This window comes from Narcine bancroftii, chromosome 1 (assembly GCF_036971445.1).
Source record: "Narcine bancroftii isolate sNarBan1 chromosome 1, sNarBan1.hap1, whole genome shotgun sequence".
Taxonomy (NCBI): Eukaryota; Metazoa; Chordata; class Chondrichthyes; order Torpediniformes; family Narcinidae; genus Narcine; species Narcine bancroftii.
In genome coordinates this window covers 367,338,746-367,357,205 of record NC_091469.1, presented here as the reverse complement: position 1 = coordinate 367,357,205, position 18,460 = coordinate 367,338,746, and the positions used below count along the sequence as shown (strand labels likewise).

The 18,460-nt window shown below is 41.7% G+C and overlaps 1 protein-coding gene across 8 annotated transcripts in view; it reads left to right on the top strand.

Moving 5' to 3' along the window:
* Positions 1-18,460, top strand: part of LOC138750698 (serine/threonine-protein phosphatase 6 regulatory ankyrin repeat subunit A) — a 226,568-nt gene that overhangs the window by 113,356 nt on the left and 94,752 nt on the right. For all 8 annotated transcript variants that reach the window (XM_069912781.1, XM_069912764.1, XM_069912800.1 and 5 more), the window contains 3 exons: positions 12,174-12,288; positions 16,218-16,300; positions 17,024-17,087. In XM_069912781.1, the coding sequence (XP_069768882.1) occupies positions 12,174-12,288; positions 16,218-16,300; positions 17,024-17,087 (262 nt within the window). The remainder of the gene's footprint in view (positions 1-12,173; positions 12,289-16,217; positions 16,301-17,023; positions 17,088-18,460) is intronic.

Below are 18,460 nucleotides of genomic sequence, written 5' to 3'. Positions count from 1 at the left end.
ATCTTGTTGATGCCCTACCAACCAAGCACAAATGGGAAAGCTGAATGTGTTGTACAAACATTTACAAAAGCCTTAAAACTAAGAAATCTCTAAACATCACAGAATCATAAAATTGCGGATTTTCTATTCGCATATAGAAACATGCCGCACTCTACAACAGAACGGACATTGATGGAATTGATGTTTGGACGTGACTTAAGGACCCGGCTCTCCACAGTACCCAAACATCAGCCTTCATATCGAGCAATCCACTTCTCCAAGTAAACTGACCCAATCCCTGGAAGTAGGGGAGCCAGTGCTGATATGGGATTGGCAGGACAATAAGGAGGTGTGATTCTTAAAAACCTGAGTCCTTGTTCATATTCTTATCTTCATTTTAAAAAGTACTCTAAAATGGTACCTTACAGCGGCAACTCTTTGCGAGCAGCTCTTATGGCAATAAACAAATACACCCGTTCAGAACTCTTAAAAATCAAACAAAAAATGAGAAACATAAAATCAAACTTGACAGCACGGAGGTTCTAGGATTGTTTGGAATCGGTAGAACTCACGCAAGTACAATAATAACACTATGGGAATTTTAAACAGCTCAAGTAGGTACAATTCCAGCAGGTACAGGTACACAATCCTTTATCCGGAACCCTTCGGGGGACAGTGTGTTCCGAATTTCGGATTTTTCTGGATTTCGGAAAGCCAGATTTAAGTCCACCCGAATTGTGCTGCCATATCTACCCCCACCCCCTTCCAGTCGCCCTGCCATCTCCCCTCGCCCACCTGACTCGTGCTGCCTGTCTCTCCCCCCCTCACCCACCCAACTCACGCTGCCGGTCTCTCGCCCGCCCAACTTGCACTGCCACCTCTCTCCCCACGTTCGGATAAAGGATCGTGTACCTGTACTACAACAGCTTCAGCAGTGGACCCATGAGCCACGTAAAGAAGACCTGGGAGGGGATGGAGGAGGCCACACAGATGCTGGGACCTGAGGCTTTGGCTCCTTACCATCCTCCTGGCCAATGTACAGTCCTTGGAGAACAAATTTGATAAACTCCAAGCCAGACTTCAACATCAGAGAGACATCAGGGACTGCTGCGTGATGTGCTTTACAGAAAGATGGCTAAATGCTGACATTTCGGACACGGGACTGTAGTCCAAGTGCCTCTCCCTTCATTGCACTGATTGAACACCATCGTCTAGAAAAACCAGGGATGTGGTGTTTGTGTCATCATCAATTCATCTTGGTGCATAGACGTGATGGTTGTGTCCCAGCCCTGTTCCCCCATCCTGGAACATCTGGCGGTCAAGTGTTGCCTATTCTACCTGCTGAGGGAGTTCACCGCCATCATCCTGGTCACAGTGTATATTCTACTCCAGGCTAGCATCAGGCTGGCACTGGAGGGACTGAGCACTGTGATTGAAAAGCCATGAGACAGTACATCTGGATGCCTTCCCGATCATAGTGGGAGGATTCAATCAAGCCAACCTAAAGAAGCCTCTGACAAACTACCACCATCACGTCACATGCGAGTCCAGGGAAATCAACACACTCAACCATTGCTACACCACCATGAAAAAGGCATACTGAGCCATACCACAACCACACCTCGGCAAGTCTGATCACTTGGCTGTTCTTCTGCTCCTGGTGTACAAGCAGAGACTGAAGACAGTGAAGGTGTGGTCAATCAAAGGAGGCAGTGGAGTGTCTGCAAGACTGCTTTGAATTGGCTGACTGGAACACAATCAAGAACTCATCCATAGACAAATGAATATGCAACAGGTGTCAATGACTTCATCAAGACCTGCGTGGAGGAGTGTGTGCCCATGTGCAAATACTGGGTGCTCCCCAACCAATGCCCTGGATGAATCAGAGAATCCACAATCTGCTGAGAGCAAGAACAAGGGTTTTTAAGGCCAGGAATCAAGATCTTTCCAAGAAGTCCAGGTGCGACCTATGGAAGGCCTTCTCCAAAGCAAAATGGAAATTCTTGAGGAATTTTGAAGCAAAGACACGCCAGCTATGGCAGGGAGTGCAGGCCAATACAGCCTACAAAGCAAAGGCAAACACTATCATTACCTGAACACGTTCTATGCCTGCTTTGAGAAGAAGAACCAAACAATGCCCACTAGAATTCCTGAAAAGGCTGAGGACCCTGTGAGATCTGTCTCTAAGGACGATATCAGAACATTATTCAAGTGGGTGAACTCTCACAAGGCGTCAGGCCCTGATGGCGTACCTAGCAGGGTACTAAAAATCTGTGCCAACCATCTAGCCAGAGTGTTCAGACATTTTCCACCTCTTCTTCGGCAGTCAGAGGTTCCCACCTGCTTCAAAAGGGCATCAATCATCCCCGTATCCAAAAATGTATCGTGGGCTGCCTCAACGACAACTGCCCAGTAGCATTAACTTCTACTGTGATGAAATGCTTTGAGAGGCTAGTCATGGCCGAACTTAACACTAACCTAAAGATCTGGACCCATTGCAATTCCCCGATCATCACAATCACTCCGCAGCAGTGGCGATATTACTGGCTCTCCACTTAACTCTGGATCACCTCAAAAACAACAACTCCTACTTCATCGACTACAGGTTGGCTTCAATACCATTATTCTGGCCAAGAAGCTACAAACTGTATCCACCTCTGCAACTGGATTCTTGACTTTCTTATTGGAAGACCACAGTCAGCACAAATTGGAAACAGTGCCTCCTCCTCACTGATCATCGAGGTAGGTGCACTACAAGGATGCGCGCTTTGTCCACTGCTGTACTCATTATACACCCATGACTGTGTGGCCAGGCACAATTCTAATGCTATCTACAAGTTTGCCGATGACCCCACAGTTGTCGGCAGAATCACAAACGACAATTAAGAAATGTACAGGACGGCGATAGATCAATTGTTGAATGGGGTAACAAACTTGCGCTCAACATCAGCAAAACCAAGGAGATGATTGTGGACTTCAGGAAGAAGTCGGGGAAACACGACCCAGTCCTCGTAAACTTCTACAGGTGTACCATGGAGAGCATTCTGGCTGGTTGTATGGAGGCACCAACTCAGGACAAGAATAAACTCCAGAGGGTCGTTAACTTGGCCTGCGACATCATGGGCATCAGACTTCACTCCATCAAGGACATCTACATGAGGCGGTGTTTTAAAGACACCCACCATGCCCTCTTCACTCTACCTCCATCGGGGAAAGGTACAGGAGCCTAAAGATGAACACTCAGCGACAAAAAGACAGCTCTTCCCTGCTGCCATCAGATTCCTGAATAATCATTGAACCAAAGACACTGCCTGACTTTTCGTGCCCTATTATTGTTATTATTATTTTACTTTATTTTTTATATTAATGTCATAAGATGGTTATAATATTTGTTTGCACTGTGACGCTGCCACAAAACACCAAATTTCATGACTCGTTCATGATAATAAATCCTGATTCTGATATTCTGTACTGGTGGGAACTAAAATATGGAAGTGAAACATCGACCATTTCAGAGCTGTAGATGATCCAGCATCCGTGTCCAATGCGGATGATCTCCAAGACTGTCCATTTTGGGCACATTCCAACAACGGCATTCCAGACATAACATCAAAGGAGGGGCCACCCTCAGCGTTGATGGCTCAGGATAGCAGTGCGGACCTAATTCCGAATGGTGCTCACCAAAGACGGAGTTCATTGTCACAGGACTCGCCATCTCTGGAACCGGCCATTTGAAGGTATTTCCTGAAAAGGCCAAGTGTCCTGAGATTTTGCAAAGTTTTCCCTTGCCAAGAAGATCAGAAAGGGAAAGACGTCCTCCAGAATGTCTGAAGGTGTGTGTTCAATGACTTGATCACTGGGCATGTTAATGTTACATTGTTGTGTGAGACCATATTAGTGTGTGTACTGTTACAAGCCCAGAGGACCCAAATCAATAGATATTCACCAAGACAAATGGTTACTTAAACAAAAGTTGCTTTTAATTATCTTTAAACCTGAAAATAGAATCACACTTTAACTTATCACTATTAACTTACTTAACCTAACTTATCCCCCTTCTAATTCTAAGCGCACGTGTATGTAATGTGTGTGTAAGTTCAGAAAAGTTCTTTGGTTCACAGTCCAGTCTCACTTCTCAATCCTTGAAGTTCACTGGGTGCAGGCAATTCTTATACTCTGCACAGAATTTAACATTTATTAAGTTCACCAGGCTTTGGTGCTTGAAAGGTAAATGGTTACCACTCAGGAAGGTTCTTGTCAGTTTTCAGAGAGAGATATATTGTTGTTCCAGGACATCCACAACTGATGTACTTTCATCAGTCACTCCAGTATCTTGCTGTCAAAACTTGCCCCTTCAGGGTTCTCCAGATGATAACCTCTTCTTTCAAGTTCCTTTCAGTGTTCCTTTTTGTTTCACTTATTCCAAGTGAAACATTAGACAGCCAATTCTCTCCTCTTGCATGAACCACAAGTGCTTTGACCAGTCCGTCTTCCAAACTGACTTACCAGCTTGTCCTGTTCCATTCCCAGCTATTTTTGCTGGCTGTAACACTGTCAAATGATCTCTCTCTCTCTCTCTCTCTCTCTCTCTCTCTCTCTCTGAGAGAAAGCCTGTTTGACTCTCTCTGCTTGAAAAACCACATGACCCTCTTACAAAGAAAACTCTCTTCCAGACAGCAGCTGCTCCAGCATGCTCTTTCATCTGTTGCCTTTGGTACATAACAATCCATTAGTGAAGTCTCTTGAGCACTCTTGAAAGCTCTTGCAAAAGCTGTGTAGCTGATATGTCTAGCATGGGGCAAAGATCTGTTTTAAAGTGTTTGTATGTGACATACTCTAACAAACCTTTTCCAATTTATCTCCCAAAAACTTAAATATATACTTTGTCACAGTATTCTTTAGTTACTTTAGTTTAGTATGTTTCTGGCTATGTGCCAGTTAAATTACATTTATTTTGTGGGAGTGGGGGGGAAGTGTTGTGGATGTATGCAGGCTGCATATTATGTCATAACGTTCACACATTGTGTGCTGTGGGGAACCATTTTAGATTTACAATAAAGAATGTGTACAAGTGTACTAATCCTCAAATACATGTGTATCACATGATCACATTGGGGTGCAGGTTTCATTAGTGTGGAGGATGGAGATCAGAAAGGGAAGAGGCACAAGGTTGATGTTAAATGTTCCACTAAGGAAGAATCAAAGCTATGAACATCTAGGATGGGTTCTTATAAAGTTCAGATCCAGACAATGCTATTTGACATAATAAACTAGACAGCAGTAGACAATACAGCCTCTTGAACCTGCTTTGTCATTCAGAATCAGAATTTGTTGTCCTGAACACGCCACAAAATTCATTGATTTTGGCAGCATCAAAACATTTATATAATCCACCTTTAAGATTAATTTAAGATTATGGCTGATCTCATCTTTGGCCTTGATGCTTCCTTTCCAAACATCTTTTCTTTCTACAATCCAAAAATCTGTCTGTCTTGAATGAACACAATGATTAAAGTTTAAAAAAAAGTCTAAAGATCTACAACCATCTAGGAGAGAATTTTTTTGGATTTTGAAGTGGCCAACTCCTTTTCTTCAAGTAGATGTTGTTTTTGGATTCTTCCACCAGGGTAATCATAACATTCAAGCTGCTTGGAATTTGATGTTCCAGTTTTGTTGTGTCACATTCTGCTCAGCTGCGGACAGTATAGGCCCATTTTACTTTAGCTTTTGCCATTCATTATTGCAGAAATAAATCTAATGGGCCTTTGCTGCACTGCCTTCAAAGCCTGGGAAAACAAAACAGAAACTAGGACCACTAACCCCAAAAGGACAAGTAGAAGAAAAAAAATCAACAAAAAAGGAGAAAGGAGAATGAACAAAAATAATACAAAGTAGTTCATCTGTCACCTTCCCCCTCCGCCTCTGGTGATTTCACCCTCTGCGTCATCATCATCCCCCTCCTTACCTTAGGCTGTGGCTTTTGCACCCATCTACTTGCCACACCCCTCCATCCTCACTTCCGTCACCCCACTCCGGACTTTTCCCTTTTTACAAATTCTCCCAGTAATGTCTTTATATAACAAACAGTTGAACTCACTATTGCTATTTTCATATATACCTATTACTTACAATATGTACTTACATTCAATAAAACTTTGGTATTACCCATTTGGCACTACGCACATGTATACTTTCTTATACAAGTTGGTAGCTGCTTTACAAACTCCCAGACCTCTTTGACCTCTGACAAGAACTTTCTCTCGCCCCCGGCAATATGATTTTTAGAATTGCCGGATATCCAAGGACACTGGCGTATCCTTTCAGCTTGGCCATTTTTATTGGCTCAAATTCTTTTCTTTATTTTAGGAGGGCCACGCTTATGTCTGAGTAAAATAAAACCTTATTTCCCTTCAGCTCCATCGCTCCTCACCCCCTTGCTTTTGCCCTTACAGCTGATGCCCTTAAATTTTTCTCATGGTCTTGGTGACATGGCCTTTGACCGGGCGCGGAAAGGGAGACCGATGGGCTCTCCACTTCCACTGATTTCCCCCAGTTTTTCCCTTCCCAAGACCTCTGGCAGCCAGTGTTGAAATAAACGTGAAGGGATCCCTTCCTTCTTTACCTTCCGGCAACCCCACAATTTTTATGGTATTCCTCCAGCCATGGTTCTCCAGAGTGTCTATTCTCTGCCAGAGGTGTCCCCTTTTTTCCTCCCACATAGTGACCTCCCTTTCTAATTTACTTATTCTTTCTTCATTGTCTTAAGTCCTTCCTTCTGATTCAGACACCCTGTCAGTCCAACTAGGGCATTGGTTCTCAACCTTTTTCTTTCCACTCACATACCACTTTTAAGTTATCCCTATGCCATTGGTGCTCTGTGATTTGTAAGAGATTGCTTCAGGTGGTATGCGAGGGGGAAGGGAAGGTTGAGAATCACTGGTCTAGACCCAATTGTTACTAAAACATTTTGCTTTAGAAAAATTGTCATTGGCCCATTTCCTTTGGAGTTAAGAAACTGTGCACATAATGAATCAATTAGGTACGATTAAAACAGTGGTTTTCAAACTTTTTCTTTCCACCCACATACCACCTGAAGCATTCCCTTACTAATCACAGAGCACCTATGACATAGAGAATACTTAGTGGTATATGAATGGAAAGAAAAAGTTTGAGAACCACTGGTTTAGGACATTTTCCCACCTATCCATTTTATTGTACAATTACCCTGTTTTTTTCCTTGTCTCTGGCCAGTCTCCCCTCCATTTTTCCATAGCCTCCATTTTTCCATAGCCTTCAAAATGTCCTGTAGCGAGGGCTCCGTGACCCCTCCCCCTTTTGCTGATGCCATCCTGCTCCCCTCGTGGGTCCCAGGTCTTCCCTGCAGTTTTCTTTCGATGCTGCCTCCAGCCTCCTCATCGCTTTCAGCCTTGCTGAGATCTTTGTTGGAGCCATCTGCCAACGCAGGACCGGCATCTCCTGCGCCTTCCCTTAAATTGTTTCTGTCCCCCATCATGTTTTACTCCTAGGTGCACTTCTCTCGTCCTTGGGTGGAGAGGGGGAAATGTGGCACACTCCCCTCGCTCATGCTTGGACCTCTTTGCAGGCCCCTCACGTCCCCCTCCCCGACGATCGATCGGGGACTGTGTCGCCTCTCCTTCCAGGCGAGCTTCGACCATGCTTGGAGAGTCATGTCTCTGTTGACGAGACCTCCCAGGCTTCGGGCCTGGATTTGGCATCGCCATCTTAGGCTCCACAAGATGGGCTGGATTGGGCGCCAACCATTCCTCCTGTCTTGCTGCTGCCTTTGCCTAACTGGCGCTTTTCTTACCCATTATTTCTGGGTAGGAATCTTTAATTGTATCTTTTTATTATTTTTGACATTTATTTTTCCTTTTTAAATGGTTTTAACAAACAGGAGCTCAAGGGGTCAACGTCCTGATATTTTACATTTATTGCATAGTGGATCAATATCAGAATAGAAGGTTTTGCAGTGCCAGTGATAGGGACCAGGGTTTGAATCCCACGTTGTCTGTAAGGGGTCAGTACGTGTCTCCCCATGTCTGACAGTGGGTTTTCTGTGGTTTCCTCCCAGCATTCGAAACGTTCCGGAGGTATAGGTTAATTGGGGTGTAAATTGGGCAGAATGGACTCATGGTCTGAAGTGATCTGTTACTGTGTTGTATGTCTAAATTTAAATTTAGACCAATATATTTAATACTCCATGCAATACTTTAACTTTACCTGTAGGAAACCTTAGATTCAGCATTGTGTTAAATCTTATATGTTTTATGTCTATATACAAGCTGAAGGGACTAATACTTTGACAATCTTCATCTAATATCTCTCAATTTATATATACACATCTGAGAGTGAGGTAGATCTCATTTACTTTTTACCCAAAATACTCATATCACATCATATTTGAAGCTTAATTATTTACTTATCTTTGAAAGGCTATCAAATTGTGCTTGTATCACATTCTTTTTAATATATTTGTGTTGAGTATTGTAAGGTAAAACATCATGAGATGGGAATGTGTAAGGAGTTACCCTGTACAGGGCTGTAACAAGATGTGAATGCATCCTTGTACTTACAAGATAAGAGAGACATTGATGGATTGAGAGGCAGGAAGCTAGCAGGGAAAGGATAGCAACAGTTTTAGTCATTGGACAAGTAATGATATGATGATGTTCTAAGCATGTATCCAAGGGTATAAAAAATCACCATTTTGCTGATAACGACAGAATGCATTCTCCGACTAACATTGTTAGTCGCAAGTGTTACAATCCGGTAATAAAGAACAAAGAACCCTGATTTCGACTCAGTCTGGTGTTTGTCTCACTCATTCATGAACAAAGCAGACCTAACAGTATACATAATAAATGATTACTTAATTAATCAATTGTGTACAAGCAAATACATACCAAAGGAAAAGGAAAAAAATTAATAAAATGCACACTTTGAAATTAATAGTTACTCCGTATATATAATGAATGCAACCATGTCAGACCCATTATTAGATTGTTATATTAAAATAATAAGTTTTTGAATAAACTAATCTCCTCCATTTAATCAAGGTTACCTTTTTTTGGAAGAAAAATAAATCAATAATGATGTGGAATCACTGGTGACCCCCGGAGAACAGATAAGGAATTACTGGATCGTATAATACTTATTGACTCTTCCAATTATTAAAAACATTCTAAGAATGGGCCCTATAATTTAGTAAATTGAAACTTTTATCTTTAATATTGTTTCTGAATTTCTTTAAACTTAAATAGGACATTACATCACATAACCACTGCATATGAGTGGAGGATGAATTTCCTTTCTATTTCAATAAAATAGCTCCTCTGGCTATCAATGTAGCAAAAGCTAAGACTTTTTCTTGAGATGCTGATCGAGGTTTATCTGAGTCATGAGAAAAGCCAAACAGAGCAATTAATGGACAAGGTTCCAAGTTAATTTTAAAAATTGCTGATAAAGTTTGAAAAATTCTCTCTAAATTTGGGCATTCCCAGAACATATGACTCAGAGAAAATTCAAAAATTTAGCATTTCTCACAAAAAGGATCAATGTCTTGCACAAAATGAAGAATGATTAATAAAGCTGAGAGTTGAATTCAAATCTTCACCTGGAAAAAGTTAGATTCAAGTCTCCTTCCCATCTCTTTTGATTGTAACCATTGGGACTGAACTTAAGTTCTGTAAATTATTGTAAATACATGCTATTAATCCACCATGGAAATAAAATCGAATGTTTAAAAAGCAGATGAACAATCATAGTATTAAAAATTTGCGTCAAATCCGAAAGCTTGGATTGAATAAAATACCTAATTTGTAAATATTTAAAGAAATGCCTATTGGAAAGATAAAATTTGGCTGATGATTGTTCGAAAGAAGCAAAATTATTTCAAATAAAAAGATCCTTGAAACTTTTAATACCTTTTCTATGCCATTGCTTTAAATCTGCATCTAGCAAACACGGTTGAAATAGATGATTATCTATAATTGGTCTAGCCAATGAAAAATCCTTAATTCCAAATAATTACCTCAACTGAACCCAAATTCACAACCTATTTTTCATCAATGGATTATTTAAATATATGCTTATAAAAGGAATTAGAATTGGTTTACCTGTTAAATTGCATGCATTTTATAGAGAGGACAATGCCTTGCAAAGTTCTGAGGGCAGGTGTGAACAGAAGGTTCTGGGCTTTAGCAACATTTGCAAGCACACCTAAGAAACTGAGACATTTGCATAGAGTTGGGGCCATGAGTTTTTTGTAAAGCCTAGAAATTTGCAAAATGAAACCAAAATATAACAGTGCCTGGAACACCAGGAGGAGAGGGGCAGAGAACAAGAGAGAGGGAGTTAGCAGAAGGAAGTCTGAAGACCCTTTCAGATGGATCCTTCACCTTGAGGAAGTGGCAGGAGTGGATCTTAACTTATGGACTCGCCTTTCAGATGGCATTCCTAAAAGGCTTGTCCACCTGAAAGGGAATATTCATATCCAAAGGCATCTTGTATCACCTCTAGATCAGATGGAGGCAGGGCGACTGGTGCCATAGCGCCATCGTCATAAATATGCAGCATAGCAATGGCCTTCCTCCCTACCCATAATTCCCCATGCAGTGTGTTTCCCACAGGAGTTCCAGCTGCATGGGCGATTATGGGTAGGGAAGACCACCATTGCGTTTTGATCTGCAGAGAGCAGCCCCGGTGCAGGAGCGGCCAGCCGGGCTATGACAGCCAGCACTGGCAGTCCCCTGCCGGCCACTCCTGCCCCAACATCCCCCGCTGGCCGCCCCTGTCCCAATGGCTCCCACCAACCTCCCCTCCCTAGTGGGGCAGGAACTGTCAGGCAGTGGGGCGGTGGGGGGCTGTCAGGCAGTGAGGAGTTGGGTCACCAGGTGATGGAGTCATCAGCCCTCCCCCAAGCAGCCGCTTAAAACGGCTGCACATTCAGGTGTGTCGGAGGAGCACAGCACTTTGCCGATAATCCCTCCCAGGTGAGGGTTGGCGTTAGCGCCTCGGAGGCACTTCTGATGCATTCAGGTGAGTCTCTTTAGCCGCAAAGGGGGAGATTATGTAGCTTAACACTGGGTTGTTCAGGCTACCTGAAAACACCTTTAGAAAAGGCTGGACAGAACAGGAGCCTGCTGAAAAGGCTTCCTTTTTCAAGACTGGGCAGAGCTCTAATATGGTAGCCTGAGTGTTCTCTCTGTGGAAATCAGGAGTGGCGGCTACTCTTTCCAGTGTGGCGAAGAGGAGAAGAACTCTGTGAGAAGAACCTGCAAAGAAGACAAGTTTCTTCTGGAAGACACTCCTGTGTGGGGTATTCAACAAGCAACAACCATCTCTCTGGAACCTTCCACAACTTTCCTGCATGGTCATTCTAAGTAAAGCACTGAAGTTTGCTTGAATGTAATGACTGTTTGATTCTGTGCACTGGATTGAAGATTACTGGAAACGATAGCCTTGGAAACATGGACAGTGGAAAATTGGCCAGTAAAAAGGACTTAGTTGAAAACATATTACACATACTTGCGCTTAGATTAGGTTGGGGGGAGGGATTGTGTAAATAATTTAGTGTTGATAAGTTAAATGTTGATCTTGTTCTATTCTCAGAGAATTAAACTAATTTTGTTTAAAGAACCAGTGTTTTGGTGTATTTCTATTGCTACTTGTATATGGGGTTGACAGAACTTGTAAAAGTATCACATATTAATATACCTCCGTGAATTTTGCATGACTGAAAAACAATATGCTCTTTTGGACATGCATATAATCCGAGTTTAATGCTACATCTTCTTGATGTGGGTTTTGATATTTATGGCTCTTAAAATTGCCTATTTATCTTGAAAATAACCCTTTAGTATTCTCAGAAGAATGATCATTTCTATTTTGAAAGGTCAGTGTGATTTCCAAGCAAAAATTTTGGTTTTGTATTATTTGAATCGAAGTTGCTTCTTAAGGAAACCTAGCCTGGTAGAACATATCCCACAGGTGAAGGTTGAGAGAATAGATCAAGTACATGGGAAATAAAATTCTGATATGTAGTCAACAGTTAAAACTAAGAAATCCATTTAACAGTATTCATTCTCTAATTCAATGTTATCAATATTAGCAAAATACAGTTTTTAAATGTTTAAATGTATTTTGTAATATGAATCCTGCTGTATTTCCTGTAGGTGCAGAAATAGATTGTGAAGACAAGAATGGTAATACCCCACTACATATAGCTGCTCGATATGGACATGAGTTACTTATAAACACATTAATCACCAGTGGAGCTGGCACTGCAAAGTGAGTAACAGCTACTGAAAGAAGTGAATGTATTGCTTGGTTATTGGGTACTATTGGGAAACAGTTTGACTCCAGAAATCATTGTTGCTGAACTTGAGTCTATTCTCAAGTTACATTTCAGTGTGCAGTTCCATAAGGACAGCAAGATGATGATCATTCTCCCTCTCTCTTGCTCATTTTTCTTTCATTACTCATTCATTGGGTAACTCATCCATTCGTTACGTTGGGAGAACAGTGAGATATTCACCTCTTAACTGCAATTGTTATGGTCAGCTAACTCGGGACAAATTTAGGATGCCATCTGCATCATATTTTTCCCTGTTGAAGGTGACAGGATTTTGTCTTTTGAACATTCTGTCAGAAACACATGTCAAGTTCAAGTTTTTTTGTCATCTGATTTTATCAGTATAACCCAATGAAACCATATTTTCTGGTCCACAGTACGGAACTGTGCAAAATACCTGTGGAGACGTAACACACACAAACAAACCATCCATATCCACAGAACACTTATTAAAATGAATATTCTTAATAAATAGTAGAGTCATGGCAAGTTGATTTTAGCATTGATTCAGCAGTCTTACTGCCGATGGGAAGAAACTGTTCCTCATCCGAGTGGTTCTGGCTCTGATACTTCTGGCACTTTCAGATGGCCAGTTGACCCGCTTGTAAAGCTGCATATTTTGGCAAAATGTGGCTGTGGGAAGGCCACGTGAATGTGTAGGAGGCGCCTGCAAGGCGAGTTTGGTAACCTTCCTCCAAGAGAGATAATCCCCGCAGCACAGTGGCCTCCCCAGCCATCTGAATGCAGCCGCCTAAAAGTGGCTGCATTCAGATGACAGTCAGCTGACCAGCACCTGACAGCTCCTCTCCCAGTCCCCACACTGTTGGGCGGCCGGTGGGGCTGTCAGCGCTGGGATGTCCCCACATTGATCCCGCTGCCCGACTCTCTCCCCACTCACGAAATCAGTCCCCACACTGTCGGGCAGCCAGCGTGGGCTGTCCCCACACTGTTAGGACTGATTTCGGGAGTGGGGAAAAGGGGGCTGGAGCGGCCGGCAGGGGAGAAGGGGGCTGGCCGAAACAATGCCAGTACCCAACTCAAGCGCCTCCTCCCCCGCCGTCCGCTCCAGCCCACATACTCACCCGCCGGCCGTTCCAGCCCCCGTACTCACCCGCCAGCCACTCCAGCCCCCGTACTCACCGACCGGCCGCTCCAGCTTCCTTCTCCTCCACCGGCTGCTCCAGCCCCGTGAGTGGGGAGAGAGCGGGGCAGTGGGATCAGCGTGGGGATGTCCCGCGCGGGCGTCCCCGCGCTGACAGCCTGCACCAGCTGCCCCACAGTGTGGGGACAGCCCGCACCGGCCACTCCACAGTGTGGGGACTGAATTCGTGAGTGGGGAGAGAGCAGGGCAGTGGGATCAGTGTGGGGATGGCCTGCGTGAGACGTCCCCATGCTGGCTGACCCAGCTGACAGCCAGCCATCCTGAATTGACAGCCCAAGGGATAGGAGCCGGAATGCGTCCAGATGCACATTCCGGCGCAGATGCCCTGTCAGGTGGACAGTGCTGCGCTTTCAAAGCTGCCTCCTGAACTGGAATTTAAAGGGCTGCTTCTGCTTCTTTAGGCGCATTCTTAGCAGAGAATGCACCTGAAAAAGCTTTTTTTCCCCAATGGGAGTAGATGGAAAATGGGGTTGAAGGGGTCATCACTGATTTTGTGAGCCTTTTAACAACAATCCCAGTAAATCACTTTGATGGGGTGAGGGTGACTCCATTGATCCTCTCTGCAGCTTTTATGGTGCTCTGGACCCAAGCCCTATTGCAACCATAACCACACTGTGATGCAGCTGGCCAGGATGTTTTTGATGGATCTCCTGCAAAAAGAATAGTGGCTAGTAGCCTTGCCCGCATGCGCCTTATAAGGATGTGCAGTCACTGATCTGCCTTCCTGATAAGTGAGATGTTATATGTACAGGATAGGTCACTTCTGAAGTGTGCTCTGAGGAACATGGTTCTCTCTACTACTGAGCTATTAGTGTGTAGTGGAGAGTGGTCATCCCTGGACCTCCTAAAGTCTACAATCATCTCCTTTGTCTTGTCCACATTGAGACTCTGGTTGTTATTCCCCATCTATTTCATGAGATTTGCCACCTCTTCCCTTATTTTGACTCATTATTGTTGCTGACAGATACTGCCATGTCATCTGCAAACTTTCTGGTTACTGTTTTATACATCGATAATCTTGAAAAATAGGTGCCCAAAATTGCATACTTTTACTGAATATTTTTTTGAAGGATGAAAGAAATAATAAAACCCATGAGCCAATGAGTTGTGCACGGTCAGTGTAAGTGTTCTTTATCCAAGTTGTGATGGCTACTAACCTATGTGAAGGTGAAACCAGTTTTATTTTATGTAATCAGCTGCTACTAGCTTCTCTTGTGGAGGGGGAGGATGTTCTCTTATAAGTATACAGTATACTTTCAATAATTATACCAAATTTCATTTTCGTATTTTTATACTGGTACCTAACAGGAATTCTGATTAAAATTATTTGAATCAGCTTTTTTTTAAAAATACCCAGAATATACTTAAAATAAGTATAGAGAACAGGAATGTTGGAGCACTAGTAGAGATGATGAGAAATTTGGACCCAGTGGAAAAGCTCTTTTAGTGCAGCCTGGTAAAGAGAAGTTGAGACAAGAGATTCTAGAAAGTGGAAGTGGTAATTTAAAGTTTTGTCACCCAGTGATGTACAGTCAAGGTATATGACGACAGTGCAGCGGATGAAAATCAAATCCTGGTCTTAACCAAACAGATCTCCAAATGACTTTTGGATTATCGACTTGTTGTATTGAAACTGTCAGCAAGTTTTGAAGGAATTAATGTACCCTGCATGTTGCACTATATCCACAGACCAGCTTTCACATTTAGTAGCCATATTCCATTGATGTTATTTCCATTTCATCTACCGTATATTTCGGCATATAAGTCAAGTCTTGAAACCCTCAAAAATTAATGCACCAGATACAAAAATGAAACCTCAAATTCAACTAAAAAAAACACTCGATGGAGATTCAACATATAAGATGACCTGAAACACCAAAAAAGAACCCAAACTTCAACAAATTTTCTGCAGCATTCGAGTTGTTGGAATTCTTGGCCACTTCTATTACTTTTAACCTAAAACTCGCTTCGTTATTTTGTCATTTTGGTGGAGGTACCATGATTACAGCCATCTTCCGGAAACTCCCAACAGCACAGGCACGCAAATTTGGGGAGGGGAAGATTGACTTAATATGCCCCATTATATGATAAAACCATGAAAGTAAGGCTGAAAATGGAGACCCAACTTATCTGAAGGTTTTTATGCCGAAATATATGCATTTCATTTGTTATTAAATTTGTTCTGTTTCTTTTTAAGAGGCTTTCTCGTGGAGCTTTTCTTCACAATGTCTGTTGGTCTGTTTTTCAGTGCCGTAGTTCATTTTTCTACTGAGTCATAAATCTCTATATCCATTATTTGAATATTGTATTAAATCAAATATTAATCACTATCTTAATTAAGACTTTTTTTCTCAAAAATTGAGTTAAAGTTGATTAAATGTCCAAGTTGGTTTAGCAGAACATTTATGTTGAGAATGAATTGTCTTGGCTCTTATTTTGGTGCTGGTTGTCTTACACCCTTAAAATCAGGTCTGCACATTTGTGTCAAAAAAGACTAGAGAACACTAGTAGGATAGAGTGAAGATCAGTGTACAATAGCTAAAAACAGATGGATATTAGATTTAATTTTGATGGCTGCCTTTAACATTGAAGTAATTAAGCTCACAATTGGCCGTGGAAAATTCTAGCTCAGAGAAGGAAATTTTCTTTGTACCTGTAAACTAATATTTTGAATAACTTAAAATTTTGTTTCTTCCACTCTAGTCGGGGTATCCATGGAATGTTTCCACTCCATTTAGCTGCCTTGAGTGGTTTTTCAGATTGCTGTCGCAAGCTGTTGTCCTCAGGTATTTGTAATAAACGATATCTTGGTTACAATTTAGACGCCAATTATGTCCAATATAGCTCTGTTCACTTTCTTGCCAAAATAATGGCTTAAAGATTTAATTTGGTCTTTATCAGTGTTCTTTTTTTAAGGGTGAATTCTAAAGCTTATTTCACCTATGTTTTGATTAATGATACATTTGGAGTCCCTATTGCTGTATGTTTCAGCATGACTCCAGGTGATCAAATTACCACTTCAATGTTGATCTTAGGAATGCCCAAAATAAATCACACGTGCTCTTGTCACTAGTTTCCTATCCACTCCTCTTGTTTCTTCCAAACAATATTATCACCAGGTAAGATATGAATATGCTAATATCTGAGAAAAATATTGTACAAATGCATGTTGTAGGTAGCATAATTGAAAAATATTTAATCTGAGCTCTGTGGGTTAGTTAACTGGACCTGCTGAAATTTTTGCTGAAAATTATTTTCATTTTTAACTACAAAAATGGACTTCTTACTGATCTCTGGAATTAATTTACCAATACAGATGGGATTGTCAGTTGCTTATTTTAAACATGTTAGTAGCTTTATACTTTGTATAACAAAATAAATCAGATGTTTTTCATTTGTAATATCATGACCATATTGATATAAAAGAAAAATTGTTGGCAATTCAGCATTAAAACTTTTTCTTAGCTGGCAGAAGACCTGATTTCACAAAGAGCGTATTCATTTTCCAGGCTTTGACATAGACACCCCAGATGAATTTGGCAGGACCTGTCTTCATGCGGCTGCTGCTGGAGGGTGAGTAATGACCTTGTGCTTTTTCTTAGTTAATAGCACATAGCCATTGAACAGCCCTGTTGTAGTAGTAATTGTATCCCTATAGTTCATGGAGCAGCAGTTGTATCTGTCAGTGGCACGCAGATACTCAATTACAGTTGTTGTGTGAAAGATAGATAATTACAAAGAATCAGAATCGGGTTTACTGTTATGAACAGGTGCAAAACTACTATAAAATTATAATAGGATAAATACAAGATTTTTAAATGATAAATAAGTAGTGCAAACAAAGAGAAAAAAGTGAGGTAGTGTTCAAAAGTTCATTGTTCACTCATAAATCTGATGGCGTAGGGAAAGAAACAGTTTTTGAGTGTATGTCTTCAGGCTTCTGTACCTCCTCCCTGACGGTAGCAATGAAAAAAAGAGCATGATGTGGGTGCTGAGAATGCTTGATGATGGATGCTGCTTTCTTGAGGCACTACCTCTAAAAAGTGTTATTAATGGAGGGAAGACTAATGGTCATGATGACACTGGTTGAATTTACAACCTATTCCTGTCTTGTGCATTGGCACTTCTATACCTGACAGTGATGCCACCAGTCAGAATGCTTTCCACAGGACACCTTTAGAAATTTGCTGGAGTCTTTGGTGACATACCAAATCTTCTCAAACTCCTCTCGAACTAAAGCCTCTGGCACGCCTTCTTCATAATTGGATCTACATGGTGGTCCCAGGATAGATCTTCAGAGATGTGGACATCCATGAATCTAAAGTTTCTTACCCTCTCTTCTGCTGACCCCTCCATAAGGAGTGGTTCGTGTGCTCCTGGCTTCTCCTTTCTGAAGTCCACAATCAATTCCTTTGTTTTACTGACTGTATAAAGGTATTACTGCCATTAAACATGACTTTAATTGAGATACTTACAGGAAAGTTTGTATTTAGATATTTTTCTATTTAACCCTTCCATCTTGTTATTAAAACAAAACTCTTGTATTAGGATTTCACACGTGAACAAAATCCTAGACCAAATTACTGGTGAGATTAAATGTCATAATGTTTTTAATTTGTTATGGATAACATGTAGATTAACTTTCAGTGGCTATAATAGTTTTGAAGTTACATGAGAACTTCTCAAAGTGGTAGGAGTACAATTAAGTTGGAAAACAGGAAAACATAAGATCAAAGAGAATCCCAAGAGTTCTACTAGTGTGTTAGAAGTATATGGGTAACGAGGGAGAGAATAAGTCCCCTTGAAAATCAACATGGTCGTATCTGTGTGGAACCATAGGAGATGGAAGAAGTTTTAAATAAATATTCCTCTGTATTTACCCCATGAAGAAGGTCATGGGAGCTGAGGGATTAAGGGAAATGTATAGGAATATCTTGAAACATTTC